The sequence below is a fragment of the Pseudophryne corroboree genome, chromosome 5 (assembly GCF_028390025.1).
Source record: "Pseudophryne corroboree isolate aPseCor3 chromosome 5, aPseCor3.hap2, whole genome shotgun sequence".
NCBI lineage: Eukaryota > Metazoa > Chordata > Amphibia > Anura > Myobatrachidae > Pseudophryne > Pseudophryne corroboree.
This window is the reverse complement of record NC_086448.1, coordinates 273,726,372-273,744,704: the sequence shown is the minus strand read 5'-3', so window position 1 is coordinate 273,744,704 and position 18,333 is coordinate 273,726,372. Positions and strand designations below refer to the sequence as shown.

Sequence of the window (18,333 nt, the reverse complement as noted above, 5' to 3'; positions counted from 1 at the left end):
ACTAGTCCTGACTTGCTCTGACCTTGAGGTACTTGTGAGCACACCCAGCATTCTGTTTGGTTTAAAACCTTACCCACTAATGAGTGATAGTCACTCAATGGATGACGGTCCATGTTGATATTAAGGCTGGACTAACATCTCTGGATGCACCCGTCTTCAACTATGTTTTCACAGTTTCTACAAATACAATTTTCCTCCACCAATAACCCTTCACAGTGCCTCCTAGTTTCGTGTCTACCAGATCGTTTTCTGATACTCTCCTTTGCTCGGTGAATGTGTTGCTCTTGGAATTCTACAAATCCGTCCTTGCCATCAGAACCCATTCTAGATCCTTTCTCGACCTCTCTGGTACTCTCACCGAAAAAGACTGCTCTGGTCAACAACAGGGTCAACAGGAAAACCCGGAATGCAGTCTCTTGGGGTAAGTCCATCTTGCTAAGGGGAGAGAAAAAGGAGCAAGGAAGGGGCATAGGAGTGTAATGGGAGATGGAGAAAATGATAAAAAGGAAAAAGAAACTTTGTGCGACAACCGCCTCTGGTCTTGTAGTTCTCTGTGCTCGGGTGCCGTCTCAACAGTGCTGCCTCTCAGTCTTCCTGGAACAGACACTCCAGTGATACGATGTTCTCTCCGAGTCAGCGACCTTTCTGTAGGGAACATAAATCTTGCATTACCATGTGTTTAACTGTTGTGTGAAATAAACCATCCGTAGAAAATGAAAAAAGAGAAAGAGAATAATAAAAAGAAAATTTGTCAGATTTGCGTTCACCATCAGGCTGTCAAACCATCATGTCTATCGGTATCTCTGCACAGTCTCCCTCCACCAGTATTTCCACTCTCCACCCTCTGTGCATGGCCAGGCACAATGATGCTGGTGAAATATACTGGGGTTGGGCAGACCTCTGAAAAGACCGAGTAGATATGTGACGTTTGAGCTGTAAGTCTGTCGGTGAACGTCAGAGATGAAGAGGAAGCTTTAAAAGATAAATCACAGAGTTTACCTGGCCGCCCCTGTGTCTACAAGATATGATCTACCAACTACATCAATTGTGACCTCAGGTTTACTACCTAGGCTAGCAATCAATTTCACTGGCTGCAGACTACAGGTGTGGCCCAAAATTTTTCCTATGTGATCCCTGGTCCCAATTACGTGTATCATAACTTTGCTCGTGTTCTTGTCTAGGGGGTCTATCTACGTTGCTTTTATAATTACAGTTTCGTGCGTAATGTCCTTCCCTTTGACAGTTATAACATTTTACCACATACGACTTACCATCAGGGGTCTGGGGTTTAGGCTGATGTGGCTTCGTTGTCAGGGCTTTTATACTTACTGTCATCAGCTTATCCCCCTGTGACTCCCTGTGCCTAATGATGTTCTGATCATGCTCAATAGCAGACTCTCTTAATGCAGCCACCGAGATACCTCTCCAACTTGGTTGAGTAGTCTGTACCCTTGTTCTCAACGTTTCCTTTAAACCGTCCATTAATACGGACACCGCTACCTCCCTATGATGCACATTTTCCTTAATGTCCGCAAACCCAGTGTATCTAGCCATTTCCTGCAGTGCTCGATGGAAATAGTCAGAAGCAGTTTCACCTTCTTTTTGTCTAATGGAGAAGATTTTATTCCACTTGACAACAGTTGGGAAATATACTCCTAATTGCAGATTGATCTGTTTTACGTTCTCCTGATTGTATTCATCAGTGAGAGGTACCTCTGCATCTAATTTACAGTCAGCAATGAATTTCACAGGGTCAATATTAGAGGGCAAGCATGCCCGTAGCACTGTCCGCGAATCTTTATTATTGGGTTCGGTGGCGTTACCTAGTTCTCTAATAAACCTCTGACATGCGGCTAGATCTTTCCTGGGATCGGGAAATTCAGACATAATTGTCCTCAATTCTGTCCGGGACCAGGGGCAATGCATAGCAATGTTCCTGACGGAAGTGATTCCCAGAGCGTCAGTCTTCCCATTGGGGACTGCGATCACCCTGACAGGATTCAGTTCAATTACATCATTCTGGGTTGCTTCTACAATGTGAGGTGCAATTGACCCTGCATAATGTACTGTACCGTACTTACCTGTGGACACGACCTCACCTGTACCTCCGCTAGGGGCCTTTGCTACTGCTCTTACTGGTTGGGCCGTGCCCACTTGTGTGTCTTGTATGGTGGCTGCTAGAGAGAGTGCCGATATCGTGGTGGGTTCATCTTCTTGGTCGCAGTCCTGAGGGAAGTTTAAGATGGGATACAACTTGCACGGGTTAGCATTAACACATTTATTAAGTTCACTCTTATCATATATTAGTATGCCATTCTCTGTAGCCACTTTCTCTCCTGTAATGTACGGTGGTGGTGGTGCAGTTGCTATCAGTTTCCTGCTAGGGTTGGAACCAGCTGTTTGAGCTAATCCCCTTTGCATATCACCCTCCTGTTGCCATAAATGTAAACAATCATAATGTCTAATCCTTTGTTTTCTGGATTTTATTAGACATATACTTCTCCTTAAATTTTGCAACACCTCAGGACTAAAATTGCCTACCCTAGGGAACGGTTCCCTATCTTCCGCAGTCATACGTTCCCATTCATTGCATGTATTGCCATCTCAGCTAATTCCTACAAAAACCAAATTACTCAGAGGTAAGGCGACGGTGAAAGTTCTCAGAGCGCTCTCACCCACTCACGCCCACGTTGGCCAATACACCTACACACTGTCCTCAGCGCTGGTCGTACCCAACCTAGGGCCCTACGTAACCTCTATTCACTGAGAGTGTGTGGGAGTGACTTACCCTTCCCAGTAAATATCAGTCGTTGGAGATTTCCTGAGTGACCAGCGAAACTCCCTTAAAATAAAAAACTGTTACACAAATCACGTTGCGTGTACAATTAGCCCCTATGATCCCGCGATTTTACGCAAATGGCGTAATGGGTATCAAGTTGAACTAACTATTGCACACACTAACGCGCGGTACAATCGCACAGCGTATAAGTAACTGTTACTTATCCGCTGTACGACCAATGGAATCGTTTTTCAGGCTGCGAAACCTCAGCCGAGCTTTTCAGAACAGGCCTATATGGGTACTACGCTAACCCCCGGGGCTGCGCTCTCACCGCTGACCTTTTTCAGGCCACGGTATTCAGAGCGGATTTCTGACTTCGCTGACCTCTTGGTCTGCTGTTATACTAATTGCTCCTTTATACCTTAATCAATGTTAACGTGAGAAAGCCACTCCCACGCCACCAAGTGTCCACTTACCTGATGTGGTCTCCTACGGGATCCCGAATTCTGGGTTCACAAAACCTTTATTTGCACACTCACGCTCGTTCACTCATATACACTTTGATTTTTCTGTACAGAAAATTAACTTTCATTCAGATAAAACAGCCTAGTCCCAGAGGTGACAGTGTAAGAGAAGGTTCTTTTAAACTAAATATTGGAAACTGAACAAATTTGTGCTATTTTCGCATGGCTACCGTATCGCCTAAACTGAAACAATGCTATTGTGTGATTTGTATTTAGTGGGCGTACCTGTACGCACGTTGCGTAAACACGTCACGTGTGTACGCCTTTACGTTGCGTACGCAGTCCCGAACGCTGTCCGAGACACGTGTACACAGGCCGTACGTCCGCAGTACTACAAATCCCACACTTCTATAAATGTAAGCGATATTTAACTATAATCACTTACTTAACACACACACAGTTTCTACTGTATAAACCTTTACAACTAGGCCAGGCTGTGTGTGCGTTTTACACTTACTCCCTTAAATATTAACTCTATATGTTAACTAAATAGCAACAAATTTTCCAGTACAGGTCAAAATAAACCTAGTAATCAGTGATTATGGCAACGGTGTGAGCAGATATGCAAAGTACAAAATACAGGTGTGTGCGTGTGATGCGTGCGCAATTGGCGCCAAAACAGAAATTTACAGATTTTAAAAAGAAAAATAGCTTTTGCGTTCTTACCTTACGGATCCCTCCAGCATCCCTTCAAACCATGCAGGGTAGACGCTTATCTAATCAGCACTTATTATATTCCCTGACCAAGAGAAGGTTCACAGGGGATACTCCGCCCTTTGCTGATAGATAAAGTCTGCGAAAACTCTGCTAGGCTGCGGGTATGAGAAGGAACCGGACGAGCCCTCAATTGATAATGTCGATATTATCTTAGACCGCAAAGCTATACCCCTTTGTACACTATTACCGTTGAGCCGCTATGGCCGCAAGACTACGTGCACGTGCTACGCACTTTGTACGCTATTTGCGTGCAGAGTCCTGCACGTGGTACGCACTTGGCGTACGCACGCTGCGCTGAGTGTACGGAGTACACACAGTGAGCGCACACACAATTGATGACCTTTAAACCTTGTTAATGATACAATGTAATGATATGCTTATACTTTAAACCTTTGGCAGCAAAGTACTGCAACGATGTTATACCTTTAAACCTTAAGTAGCACTAGCGATACAAAGTACTCACAGTGCGTACACCTTAACAATGCTTATAGACCTTAAACAGGTTAAACTACTTTAAAGCCCATGCAGGAAAGTGAAAACACAACACTGTTTTGTAGTTGAAACCACAGGGTTCTAAGGCCTCCGTGTATTGATTCCAAAAGATAAAACCGTACAATTTATACACTACAGGCTAACAAGTAAATCTAAACAGAATAATGGCTACAGAGAATGTACGTACGTGAGAATATTCGCAAGCGCAACCCGAATCCGGTCCGCCGCTGGTCATACAGATAGCGTTTAGAGTCTTCTGACCGGCCAGGCAACAATGGTCCTTATATACACAACATGCATACACAATACAATGGTCACTGTAATCTCATTGTTCCTTGGACACAGAGATATGTCTCTACATTACAGCAAAGGTCATAGGTGGATTTGAAAAGGTGGGCGATGTCCCTTCCAACTGCTCTTGTGGGTGGTATCCTCTGGATTCCCGCCGCATATGTAATTTACAGTAAATACAGTTAATGTTCATAATCTACTTTTGTACATAACTATACGCAGGAGCAAGCGATCTTTCTCTAACTAACACCGGAATGTTACCCTCAAAATACCCTACAGCTGGATACTAGACATCACCTTCCAACCTTTATCTGACCCTTCCTATCATGCAAAGGCGAATCTCTTTGTCCAGGAACTGTTTAAACTAATAATACTCGCCGACATGGTCTAGCGGAACAATATCTACAATATATACGCTATTTGGGTTAAATATGCTATGTTCTAATAACACGCTACACGCTCACAAACTCCGCCGTAAATACCCATATCATGCGCACGATCGCCGAAGCGATCTTACGCAAATTGCGGATATGTGCACGCACGGCGGACAGAGTGCACGAGCAGCGGGCATGTGCATGGGGTTAGTACAAGGCATATGTATTATGATATTTTTCGACTTTGACACTAAGCAGTGCAAAGACTCAGCCTCTATGCCATCTGTGGTGTTAACAATGCGTTTAGAAGTTCATAACACAGGAAATTGATTTGTGTTTATTGGTAGATGATGGTTACAAAAAACAAGTTTGATTGTCTCACCCTAACGCTTTGAGAAGAAATCACAAGGGCAGCCAGACAAACCTTATTCAACAGATTAAAAAGTATCAGCTAGTGCAGGGACACCTGCCCTCCAGCTATTGTGGAACTACAAATCTGAGCATGCCCTGACACAGTTCTAGTATTCCCTAATAACAGACCTGTGACAGGGCATGCTGGGATGTGTAGTTCCGTAACAGCTGGAGGGACGCATGTTGAGCACCCCTGGGCTACTGAATAATGAGCTTGAATTGGCAATAAAGTAAGTAGACCACTGCCTAGGGACAAGAAATAATGTTTCCTGCTTGTGCACATAGCATCTTTCTTTTTTTTAAATAAGTTATGAAAGCAAACTATACAAAAGAAAATGCGCCCAAGTTATTTGATGGGATATTGCTATTAGATTCTGATTTGTGACATTTCCAACAAATATAGAGAATGTTCTGTGCAAATGATATGTGGTTACTGGAAGGGTGTGGGGCTTAGGGGTTGAAGGGGCTTAGTGCCAACTGTATCCAATTATGTAATCCTGGCCCTTAGGAGAATCTGTTTCTTCTGTATCCGTTTCTTGAGAAAAAAGTGTGTACCAGGAGTTATACTGAGCATTGCTAGAAGCATAATAACGATACCGCCATCTTTGCCCCACAGAACATTGATCTACATGCACTGACTGGATGGATACCGGAGAGGATTGCTATGCACTCTGACAATCAAGCCTTTGACAAAGAGAGCTCGTTTAGAATGCTGTATCACAGGTATAAAGACCAGTCGTATGTGATATAATGTTATAAACCATGTCAAACTGGAGTGTGAAAGCCCACCAGAAAATAGCTACATTTGGAGTCTGAAGTCCAAATGATTATGCATTCGCAATATGCAGCAAACACTGCTAGTTTGCACACAGTAGTATACAATGTATACATGTGTTTTTAGTAGGCTTTGTGTTAAAACAAAGTCAGATTTCTATTTTGCAAATTTTTTCTTGTGCAAGATATGTCGCATTGGCTCAGGGATGACCTTTGAGAGGTTACAGTAATGGAGGTGGGAGAATAAGCATTTAATTGCATCTTGGGTAAGAGGCAATAAGGGGGAATTCATTTGTCCCGTGCAATCTCCTATTTAAAGTGACGGGAGATTGCGGGGCGATAATCAATTGTCCCCCATTATCCCGCTGATCGCTCTCATATCAGTCAGGTTTAGCCACGTAAAGTAGCAGAACCCGACTAAACGAATGGGTGCAACGCAAAAAGTTCCGTTTGGGCACCCATACAGGTTACTTTTTGCGCATTTCAGCTCACCACCCCCGGGTCTCGCGCCCGTCGGCTAAAAAATCTGAATAGCTGCCGGCGGGCTCAGAGACCAGCGATAACATTTGAATTACACCCAAATTCTTGCAATATTTTGCATATCCAGGTGACAGGATTGCAAGAGAGACTGGATGTGAGGAATAAATCAGACAGCAAATTGAAGGGTGACACCAAGATAGTGACGGAAATGTTAGGCCAGGTTGCGACTTTGGGGGAAGGACAGATGATGATGCACTCTTTTTCTCGAACGTCCTAATGGATACTAGGATGATATTAGTACAATGGGGTATAGATCGAGTCCATTGGAGCCTGGCACTTTAAGAAATCATTAGTGTGTGCTGGCTCCCCCCCCTCTATGCCCCTCCACCAGACTCAGTTTATAAAAATCTGCCCAAGGAGCTGGGTGCATTCCTCTGGAGCTCCAGAGAGTTTTCTTCAAAATTTTATTTAGTTTGTTTTTCTCCGTCAGTGTCCACAGGTTATCCACAGGATAACATTGGGATATGATGACGCAACAGCGGATTTGCACCAGTCGGTCAAAGCTTTTGGCCACCCAGCTTGCAACGGGCCCGTCCATATATCCCTGGCTCAGGCAAATATTTTTTTTTGTTTGGTGCGGCAGGAGCCGGACCATGGTCAAGAGGGCTGCTGGGTTTTTTTTTAGCAGCCATAAGCTTTTTTTTTTATTATATTTTTATAGTCTTACTATTTTTTTAAGCGATCTTTCTAAAAAGCGTCTTATACGTACCTTAGAAAGAGTTGCTCCAACAACTCCCCGCCCGATCGCGACAACAATTACGAGTTCAGTTCTGTTTCGGCGGGCATCTGTGTCGGATGTACTAGCAAGTCCAGCAGACGTTCCAGGCTGTGGCCAGAGCGCGGGGAGAAGGTAAGGCATCAGTTCTGCTTAGAGGGGAAACATGGACATAGCCGCACTGTTTTGGGAAGAGACTACCAAACAGTCGCTGACGCGGCTGCCACCTCGGGTGCTCCAGCGCTAGGCCTTAGGTATCATAGGCTCCAGGAATAGTATGAGGCCACGATCCCTTCGTCGTCCCCGGTTCATGACCAGTTTCCTCCGAGTCTCCCGCCATGAACTGATTTCCCACTTCCGCCTGAGAAGCTGTGCATCTAAGGGGACCCAGTCGCAGCATAGGCGGCTGTGTGACTGGTGCGTCAGTGCTCACTTGGGCGTCTGTGTTCACTGTAGGTTCACGGGGCGAGTGTGTACACTATTAGCGTCTGGCTCCACTCAGCGTCTGCTAACGCATTGATCGATCCTTGAATCGGGGTGAGTCTCCCTGTATCCCACTCTACTGAATCTGGTAATAGAGCACTAAGTCTCTATCTACCTTTTGAGTACGAATAGTTGGATAAGTGCTTGATGCATATGAGTCTGATAACTATTGCTGTTGTTTTCTTTCGCTGTGCGACTGAATACGTTTAAATCCTATATAAGGTAATGCAGTAATATGTTTCTCCTACATACTTGAGATGTATTTGTAGTTGATTACGTGCTCATATTGCTTATTATACTAATGTATAACCTGTGACTGATTGCTAGTGTGATTGCTAACTTTACTATAATTCTGTCAGTTTTGTCTGTCTATTTCGATCCTCAATGCTGGTGCAAAGCAGGGTAGGGCCGGATTTTACGTCACTTTAACAGAATTTAAAGTGATTACAGTCACAAATTGTGTAGTACACTGTACAAGTGTGTGATTATTTATCATGTCTAAGAGCGACAAGGGTGAGGAAAATACACTCACAGCAGCACCAACACTCATATCATGTTTGTCTTACAAAGCTGGGTTAACCTCTCAGGATCTGGTTCAGGATGGTTTGTGTGTAAATTGTTTTAGCTTTCACTGAGGTCTCTTGAAAAATACAAGGCAGACACCGGTGCAAGTTGATCCCCCATGTTTGCACAGATGTTATCCAGTATAGTTGAGCGGATAATTCCAACTTCTGCACCAGGGATAGGTTACACTATTAACCCTTACATGCAGCATTCCACCTGCGGTTTATCACTTCTAACTGGGGAAGTAGCAGCCTCTCAACAAAAACAGGCTGAAAGGCCAGTGGTAAGTAAATCACATAGACATGAAACAACATCTTCACAGTCTACACGTTTCAGATGAGGATTTTTCGGAGGTTGAATACTCATTACACTCTGGTTCTGCATACAAAGAGGAGGAAGAAGGTCTCAGCTCAGTGGACATATCTGAGTTAATTAATGCAATGAAAGCCATTTTATCCTTAGAAGAATCAATAGAGCCTGTGTTAAGATCCAGGGCACCTGTGTTTAAACGTCCCAAAACAGTTAGGACTGAGTTTCCTGGGTCAGATCAGCTGACGGAAATTATGGAAGAGGCTTGGGCTACGCCCAGTAAGAAATTTAGAATTCCAAGGAAATGGAATTCCAATTATCCTCTTCCAGCTGGGGACTGCTTAAAGAGGAAGGTGGCCCCCAAAGTAGATATGCATGTCATTCAATTAGTGTGAAAATCTACATTACCTCTACCTTCAACATCATTAAATGATGTCAAAGATAGGAGAGTTGATGGTTTTATAAAATCATTTTTTCCCTGTCTGGGGCAATCATAAGACCAGCCATGGCTTCAGCCTGGAAGGCAAAAGCAGTGGCTGACTGGGCTGATGCATTGGAAGGGGATCTTTCAGTTGCATCTAGAGAGCAAAAATCCCAGGTAGCACATATCAATCCCATGTTGCATATATCAAAAGGTAAAGACTCCAAAACCTTTTTGGATTCTGAATCCGCTTTCCATGTACGTTGCCAAACTGCTCTGCGAGTGGCTACTGCTGAAGCTGATGCCTAAGAGGCAATTGTACCCATATCCAAGGCTGCAATGTTTTTGGAAGAAGCAGCCTTGGATATGGGTACAATTGCCTGTTAGGCTTCAGCAGTAGCCACTCGCAGAGCAGTTTGGCTACGTACATGGAAAGCGGATTCAGATTCCAAAAATGTTTTGGAATCTTTACCTTTTACTGGAAATATTCTTTTTTGTAAAGAATTAACCAGTTTTTTGGAGTCAGAAGCAGATTCCAAGAAAGTAAGGTTTCCTTCCACATACAAATTCAACCCTAATATTCCAGCTTTTCGGCCCTTTCGGTCTCAAAGAAAAGCAAAAGGAAAAGGTGATGGCAAACAGTCCCAATACAACAAGTCTGGCAAGACAAAAAGCATTGGGCTACCAGAGGACCGATTTCTAAAACAGAAGATAAGCCATCAGCCTGATGGTGCCCCAGGGTGGGAGGCCGACTTCTTAAATTTGCACAGATCTGGCAGCAGTTTACCACAGATGCCTGGGTGCAAGAAGCGGTATCTCTCGGTTATGCATTTGCTTTCAAGAAGCGCCCTCAAAGGTTTTTTTTGTACCAGTCCGTCTTTAGTAGAGACGAAGGCCAGGGCTTTGCAAGAGGCAGTTCAGAAATTGCTTTGGTCAGGAATAATTTCAGTTCCTCCTGCACAAAGAGGATGGGGTTTTTACTCCAACCTGTTTCTAGTCCAGAAGCCAAATGGGTCATTCTGGCCCATACTCAATGTCAAAGTGCTAAGCAAGTACATTTGGGTACCTTTTTTTCATATGGAGGCTTTACATTGCATCATTTTGGCCGTGGAGCCAGGGGATTTTATGGTATCACTGAATATCCAAGATGCTTACCTACATGTTCCTATAGCCCTGTACCATCAGCGCTATCTCAGGTTCGCTATCCTCCAACAGCATTTTCAGTTCCAGGCCCTTCCATTCGGATTGGCCACAGCCCCAGAGTATTTACCAAAATGATGGTAGTAATGGCAGCTTATCTCCGTCAGCAGGGGATAATAATTTTTCCATACCTCGACGATCTTTTAATCCTGGCACAGTCTCAGGAATTGATTCTGTGTCATCTGCAACAGACAATAGCGTGTCTGCAGAAGCACGGTTGGCTCATAAATTGGGCAAAATCGTCTCTGGTTCCGTCACAGTGGATGACTCACTTGGGTGCTCTATTGGATTTGAGCCTTCAGAGAGTAACTTTACCTCTGATCAAAATATCCAAAGTGCAGTCAAGGATTCAGGAGCTGCTACACAGTTGAAAGTTATCCATTCACGCAGCAATGCGTGTGATGGGATTGATGGTGTCAACATTCAAAATGGTAGAGTATGCTCCATTCCATTCGAGGCCTCTGCAACATCTGATACTTACCAAATGGAATGATTTTCATCAGACAATAAAAACACAGACTATGGTCCTTACTCTGGAAGTAAGGAGGTAATTAGCCTGCTGGCTACAGACGTCCCATCTGGACAAAGGGAGACCCTTTTGGACATCAGATTGGGAAATTCTGACAACGGATGTCAGCCTTCAGGGCTGGGGAGCGGTGTCAGGAAGGTTTTGTTTCCAGGGGCAGTGGACCAAGGAAGAAAGTTGCCTGCCAATAAATATATTGGAACTCCGGGCCATATACATGGCGCTGATTCATGCAAAGGACATCCTTCAGGGGAAACCAGTTCAGATCCGCTCAGACAATGTGACGACAGTAGTGTACCTCAACCATCAGAGAGGAACTCGCAGCCAAAACGCAATGAAGGAGGTAAGTCACACGATAAAGTGGGCAGAACTTCATCATCCAGCCTTGTCCGCAGTGTTCGTTCCGGGAGTCCTAAACTGGGAAGCGGATTTTCTCAGTCGACACGCCATTCATGCAAACAAATGGGCGACAGGTGGGGGTTGCCGAAGATGGATCTAATGGCATCCCGTCAGAACAACAAAGTTCTCGCATACGGGTCAAGAGCATAGGATCCCAAAGTGATCTTTGTGGATGCCCTGTCGGTAAGATGGGACTTTCATCTGGCCTGTGTATTTCCACCAATCGCCTTACCCAGGGTGGTGAGAAAGGTAAAACAAGGAAGGGGTGCCGTGATACTAATAGCTCCAGCTTGGCCCAGAAGACATTGGTACACAGTTCTGCTGAGGATGTCGATGGATGCTCCATTCCTACTCCCTCAACGTCCAGATCTATTGTCTCAAGGTGCTTATTATCACAGACAGCTGGATCGACTGTCTTTGACGGCGTGGCTCTTGAGACCTCTATCCTGAAGTCAAGAGGATTCTCACAACAGGTAATTCAAACAATGCTCAGAGCAAGGAAACCTTCCTCAGCTCGCATTTATCACTGAATATGGCAAGCCTATATTCAGTGGTGCAATGAACATAAATTTGACCCTAGGTCTTTCAGAGTTTCCAGGGTCTTAGCATTCCTTCAGGCAGGAATGGACAAAGGTATAAGGGTGGCTTCCTTGAGAGTGCAAGTGTCAGCACTGACTGGTTCCAAAAGAAAATTGCCAACCTACAGGATGTGCGCACTTTTTTCCAGGGAATGCTGCCCATTCAGCCTCCTTTTGTTCCTCCTACAGTTCCTTGGGATTTAAGTTTAGTCCTAAAGGCCCTTCAAGTTGCCTCATTTAAACCACTTAAAAGAGTGAACCTTAAATTGTTGACAGCTAAAGTTCTCTTTCTACTGGTCATGGTTTCAGCTAGAAGAGTTTCAGATTTAGGGGCATTGTTATGTCGTCCTCCATTTCAGATTTTTTATCCAGATAGACCAGTTCTCAGAACTAAACCTGGGTATCTTCCTAAGGTGGTGTCCAAATTCCACCTTAACGAAGAAATTGTAGTCCCTGCCTTCCAAGGGCCGGACCTTTCTACGGGAGCTGCATCGTTGGACGTAGTCTGTACCTTAAGGATCTACATAGATCGTACCAGTGCTATCAGAAAGGCAGATTCTTTCTTTGTTCTCTACGAATTTCACAAGAGAGGATTGCCTGCTGTTAAGCAGACACTGGCGAGGTGGCTTCTGATGACGATTTCAGAAACCTATTCTCAAGCTGATCTCCCTGTTTCGGCTAATGTCTCTGCTCACTCTACTCATAAGGTAGGTCCATCATGGGCAGCACAACGTGGTGCTTCGGCAGAACAGATATGTAAGGCAGCCACATGGTCTTCCATTAACACATTTATTAGACATTATGCCATTGATACCTTTGCCTCTCAGGATGCTGAATTGGGACGAAGGATTCTCCTGTCTAATCCGGAGCGTCCCCACCACAAAATTACTTTGGGACATCCCAATGTTATCCTGTGGATAACCTGTGGACCCTGTAGGAGAAATGTACGTTATGGTAAGAACTTACCGTTGATAACAGTATTTCTCCTAAGTCCACAGTGATCCCACCCTGACGCACCTGATTTGAGGATCATTTTACTCAATAACCTCTTCCTTCTTGTACGGAAGGGTGTGCATGTGTGTTCTTCTCTTCTGACGAGGGCTCGCTATGATGCTCCTGCCTTGAACTTTGGAAAAACAACTGATTTGCTTGAGCCAGGAGGCGGGGATATATGGACAGGCCCGTTGCATGCTGGAAGGCCGAAAAGCTTTGACCTTTTGGTGCAAATCCGCTGTCGTGTCATCATATCCCAATGTTATCCTGGGGATCCTTTGGACTTAGGAGAAATACCGTTATCAACGGTAAGTTCTTACCAAAACTTATATTTTTAATATTGCTCACTTTTCCTCTTTCCTGTCCTCAATATTCCAGTTTATTTCCTAGATCTGCTCATAATCCATTCATTTCTAATGTAGCACACAGTTGATAAGATAAATGTATTTTTGGCCAGGAGGAAAGCTATTTTTAATACAGTGTTTTGACATCGTAGCAGAGCTTGTTAGCCGTGTACAACAGGCTGCTAGAATGCCAGTTGTCTGTCAGCATAATGTCAAGTCAAATGTCAGCCTATGTCATGTGAGCCTATTCAGTTAGACGTACACCGTTCATTCCTGTTACAGCAGTAGAAAAGCTACTCTCTATTAGGATAGGTTACAGCACATTTAATACTCATGAACAGAGATTTGTATCAAAAGTGTCATTAGGAGAGGGTTCTAGTGACTGTGGTCTAATAGTCGGTGATGAGGCAGAACCGCAACAAAAGAAAGATTTAGATTTAAGAAAGGCTGATAAGAAATAATTTATATGACTCTGACAAGGTGAGAATTGATAAGTGGAATGCAGAAAGAGTGGAACATAAAAAAAACACATACTTCTAATGGCAACAGAACCTGTGCCATAAAAGCAACAGGAAGGAATAAAAGTTCTCGAAGTATATAGAGAATTGCAGTTCTAGCAAGAGCCAATCTGATAGGATAAAACGAAGCACAATAAAACATAAAAAAATGAAATATAATGGGACTCCGTAAACCCATAGCAAAGCATAAAAATACTGGCAAGAACACTACTTGGAAACACAGGGTATGCCTATATCAAGAGGTGTAAACTTCCGCATCAGCAGCATATACTCAACAATTTGCGCCTCAGGCTTTATTGGCGCTTCTGTCTGTTAGAATACCGCTACGTCAATAAACTTTATTGTTCTTTGTTCTGTGTACTCGTCAGCTCCGGCGTTCTCGGACATTGACTGCGCATTTATTGGCTCAGAAGCAAAAGGCACGCTGGGAGTTGTGCGACAGAGCATGTGCTCTAATTACTCAGCCGATGTGCACAGCCAATGTGGGAGGTCGTGTGTCCCCGGAAGGGTGACGTAACGCACTTCCATATCAGATCCTACGGGAATAGTACATGTTGCCGATGAGAGGACCCGCTTGTTTATTTATTAGCAGTTATTTATATAGCGCGCACATATTCTGCTTACTTTAGCTAATAATGCTACAGGTCTACCCACTAACCTTATGTGAGTGACTTTTCCAATGATATCGCCTACTGCTGGTGAGCTGTGTGTTGAGAGAGGGCAGAGGCAAAGTCATGATATAGGCAGTTGTGACCATTATGACATCACAGCATGACCTCACAGACAGACTGGACAGACGGTCACACAAACAGACCAATGCATTTTCTCACATTTAAATATGTATGTATATATATATATATATATATATATATATAATCAACAATTACCCTACTGTGCTTAAATCAAGAATCAGCATCACCTCTAGAAAGGCCCTCTGCTAGTACGGGCTCAAAAAAAGGACATGGAACACAATTTCTGAGGGCAGTAATATTTTGTCAGAAAAGGAAATATTAAAAAACAGTGTGATTGGTATATAGTCAAAGTGAAAAGCTGCACTCTCATATTCAAAATCACATCTGCTGGGGTGCATAATCCAGAGATAAATCCAATCCAGACGTAGTCCCAAACATATACTTTGTAAAAGGATGCACTCACCAGACTTTTCCAGAGTGAAAAGAAATGTCTTTAATTCCAGCAGCACATACTCACAGGTTCATGGTCAACGTTTCGACTCACCTCAGAGCCTTTTTTAAGGCCAGATTACCAGACTTGTGTGTGTGTGTGTGTGTGTGTATATATATATATATATATATATTAATATTTATTATAATATATATGTATGTGTGTATATATATATATATATGTGTGTGTGTGTGTGTGTGTGTGTGTGTGTGTGTGTGTGTGTATATGTATGTATATATATATATATATATATATATATATAATTAAAAAACAATTCCCAAGTGCGCTATAGTCGTCGTATTTACAGAAATTCTTCCAAGGAAACCCGAATGGATGTACCCTATGTGCTGGAGAATGTTATTTCCTGGGGACCTGAAACAGACATCCCCTCACCAAAAATTCACCCAAACAAGAGGCCCAAGGCCAATTAGTAGAAAATATTGGTTTAATATCACAAATTAAACACATAAATATTAAAAATAGTTTATGGACACAATTTGTACTTAATATATAAGATACATAAAATATATGACTGTAAATTATGTCAAGTATAAATTGTTAGCTTTAGCTACTCCCTCGCCTTTTTCAAGGTGTGAGCTCAAAGGGGAGTATCTTCACAAACTGGATTAAAAACTTATGACTGACAGACCCTATATATATATATATATATATATATATAATGCAGCAGGCCCGGCACTCCACGAGTTATATAAAGCTGGGTTTGGTGCCCTTACAGGTGAAGCATGTAGGAGAGCAAAGGTACGGCACTCACAACCACTTGGCAGCCAAAATAATGACAAGAAGCAAATTTGCTGTACGACGTTTCAAACTCTAATGGAGTTTTTCATCAGGTAAACATACAGATAATCATAGTAACTCACCTTATATCCCCTCAAACCACCACCTTTCTGCCCCGTGACTGAAAGCGCTCCCGGGCGCGGGAATCCCGGCCCGAGCCTCTGACGCGCACAAATGATGTCACCGCGTACAGACGCGGCGCACGCCGTATGAGTAACCAGGCAACTGAAGCAATAAACAAAGCCCCATGTCACCATGGTAACACAGCGTTCTAGCAAACAGAACATACCCCATGCTGATTCAGACATAGCGCTAAAAAGCAAATCAATTGATCAAGCACCATCACTGAAAACTATACAGTATATCAACAACATGCAACATGGAATGTAAACAATACATATAAATACTGACAATGTATAGGATGAACACACACTGATGCATTTCAAAATATTAGCCATAAATGTAACAAATCATCCCTTATCAAAGCTAACAGCCTTAAGGTATAAATACACAATGAAAATTAGCAGTTTATGACATAGCAACACACTAATTAATTATGCAGTATTACTGATGCACCAACAGTGTATAAATTATGACCTCAGAAGAAGCTAGCAAATGAATTAAGCTCATTGAGACCCCTCGGATGTATAACATCAAGCCTATGGATCCACTCGGACTCTCTTCTCAATAATTTCAAATTACGGTTACCCCCTCTACGATCGATGGGGATATGATCGATCATTCTGTATCTAAGGCAATTGAGTGGATGTCGTGCTTCAACAAAATGACAAGCTACCGGTTGCTCGCTTGTACCTTTACTGAGGGCCAAGCGAATCGAAGAGCGATGTGCTGCCATACGCTCCTTAAATTTGCGTTGAGTCTTTCCGATGTATGAAAGGCCACATGGACAGATAAGTTGGTAAACCACATGGGTACTCTCACATGTAAGATGGTAACGAATCTTATACTTGGTGCCTAAATGTGGATGACAAAATGTGTCACCAGGGATCAGAAAGTTACATGTTGTACATGAGCATTTGAAACAGCCTTAACGAGCTATGGATAAAAAATGCTGCTTTGTATTAGATACTGCACTGGAAATATCGGTTTTGACCAATAAATCCCTAAGGTTCCTAGAGCGGGAATAACTGGGTCTTAAGCTGCTACCTTGTAAACCGACTTCAGTGTCGGTAGCAATAACTGGCCATAGTTTCTTAGAAATAGAGTTGATAACTGGAGAGGCCGTATTGAAACGATTAACCCAATTAAATTTATTATAATTGCTTTTGGGTAATTGTTTTTGTAAAAGAGAGTCCCTATTCAACGCCATTGCCCTTTCTTTGGCACACATAAGATCTGATAAAAGATACCCTCTCTGTAAAATTTTTTGAATATTATTGTCAATTTGAGTTGCAGCAAGCATATCATTATTGTTAATTCTCCTGATCCGTACCATCTGGGAAAAAGGTAAGCTCTTTTTAACATGTAATGGGTGACAGCTATTAAAATGCAACAGTGTATTTCTATCAGTGCCTTTAGCAAACAATGTAGTTGATAAAATACCATTATCATTTCTGATTTTTACATCTAAAAACGCAATCTCATATTGGCTCATCGTATAGGTAAATTTAACCAGAGAATCAGATAAATTATGTTTAGTCATCAATTCTTCAAAACCAGCTTGTGACCCAGTCCAGATCAAAAATAAATAGTCTATGAATCTTGTATAAAACAAAATGAATTACGAAACTGCAGGATCATCAAAGAATATTTTCTGTTCAGCACAAAACATGAATGAGTTAGCATAGCTAGGGGCCACAGAGGACCCCATAGCACAGCCTGTAGTCTGTAAATACATTTTGTTGTCGAACAGAAAAAAATAGCATGTTAGCACAATCTCTAGTAAATTCAACAGAATTTCAACATGCGAAATACCAAATCCCCCCTGCTGCACCAGTAACTCCTTAACAGCCCTCATCCCATCCTCATGGGGGATTACTGTATACAGACTGGAGACATCAGCTGTAATTAACCACGCTCCTATGGGTAATGTACCAACTTCAATCAATTTGTTGAGTAGAGCAGTGGTATCAAGTAGGAAATGTTTGTGTTGCTGCACCACAGGTTGCAGAATAGAATCTAAGTAGATCGAAGTTGGCTGTAGAAGCGATCCTCGAGCAGACACAATTGGGCGTCCAGGAGGTGGTACCACTCCCTTATGAATTTTAGGGAGTGTGTACAAGATGGGCATAATAGGGTGTTTAGGTAATAAAATGGAAAAGATCTTTTCATCGATGATCTTCGCATCTAATGCTAAAAGCAAAGCATCACGTCATTTCTTAAGGACCTGGGTGGTAGGGTCCCCATCCAACACTTGATACACAGAGGTATCTGCCAGCTG

The 18,333-nt window shown here is 43.0% G+C and overlaps 1 protein-coding gene across 2 annotated transcripts in view; it reads left to right on the top strand.

Moving 5' to 3' along the window:
• The window catches only part of CAPN7 (calpain 7), a 218,559-nt gene that overhangs the window by 114,893 nt on the left and 85,333 nt on the right, over nucleotides 1–18,333 (top strand). For both annotated transcript variants that reach the window (XM_063922347.1, XM_063922348.1), the window contains one exon: nucleotides 6,205–6,311. In XM_063922347.1, the coding sequence (XP_063778417.1) occupies nucleotides 6,205–6,311 (107 nt within the window). The remainder of the gene's footprint in view (nucleotides 1–6,204; nucleotides 6,312–18,333) is intronic.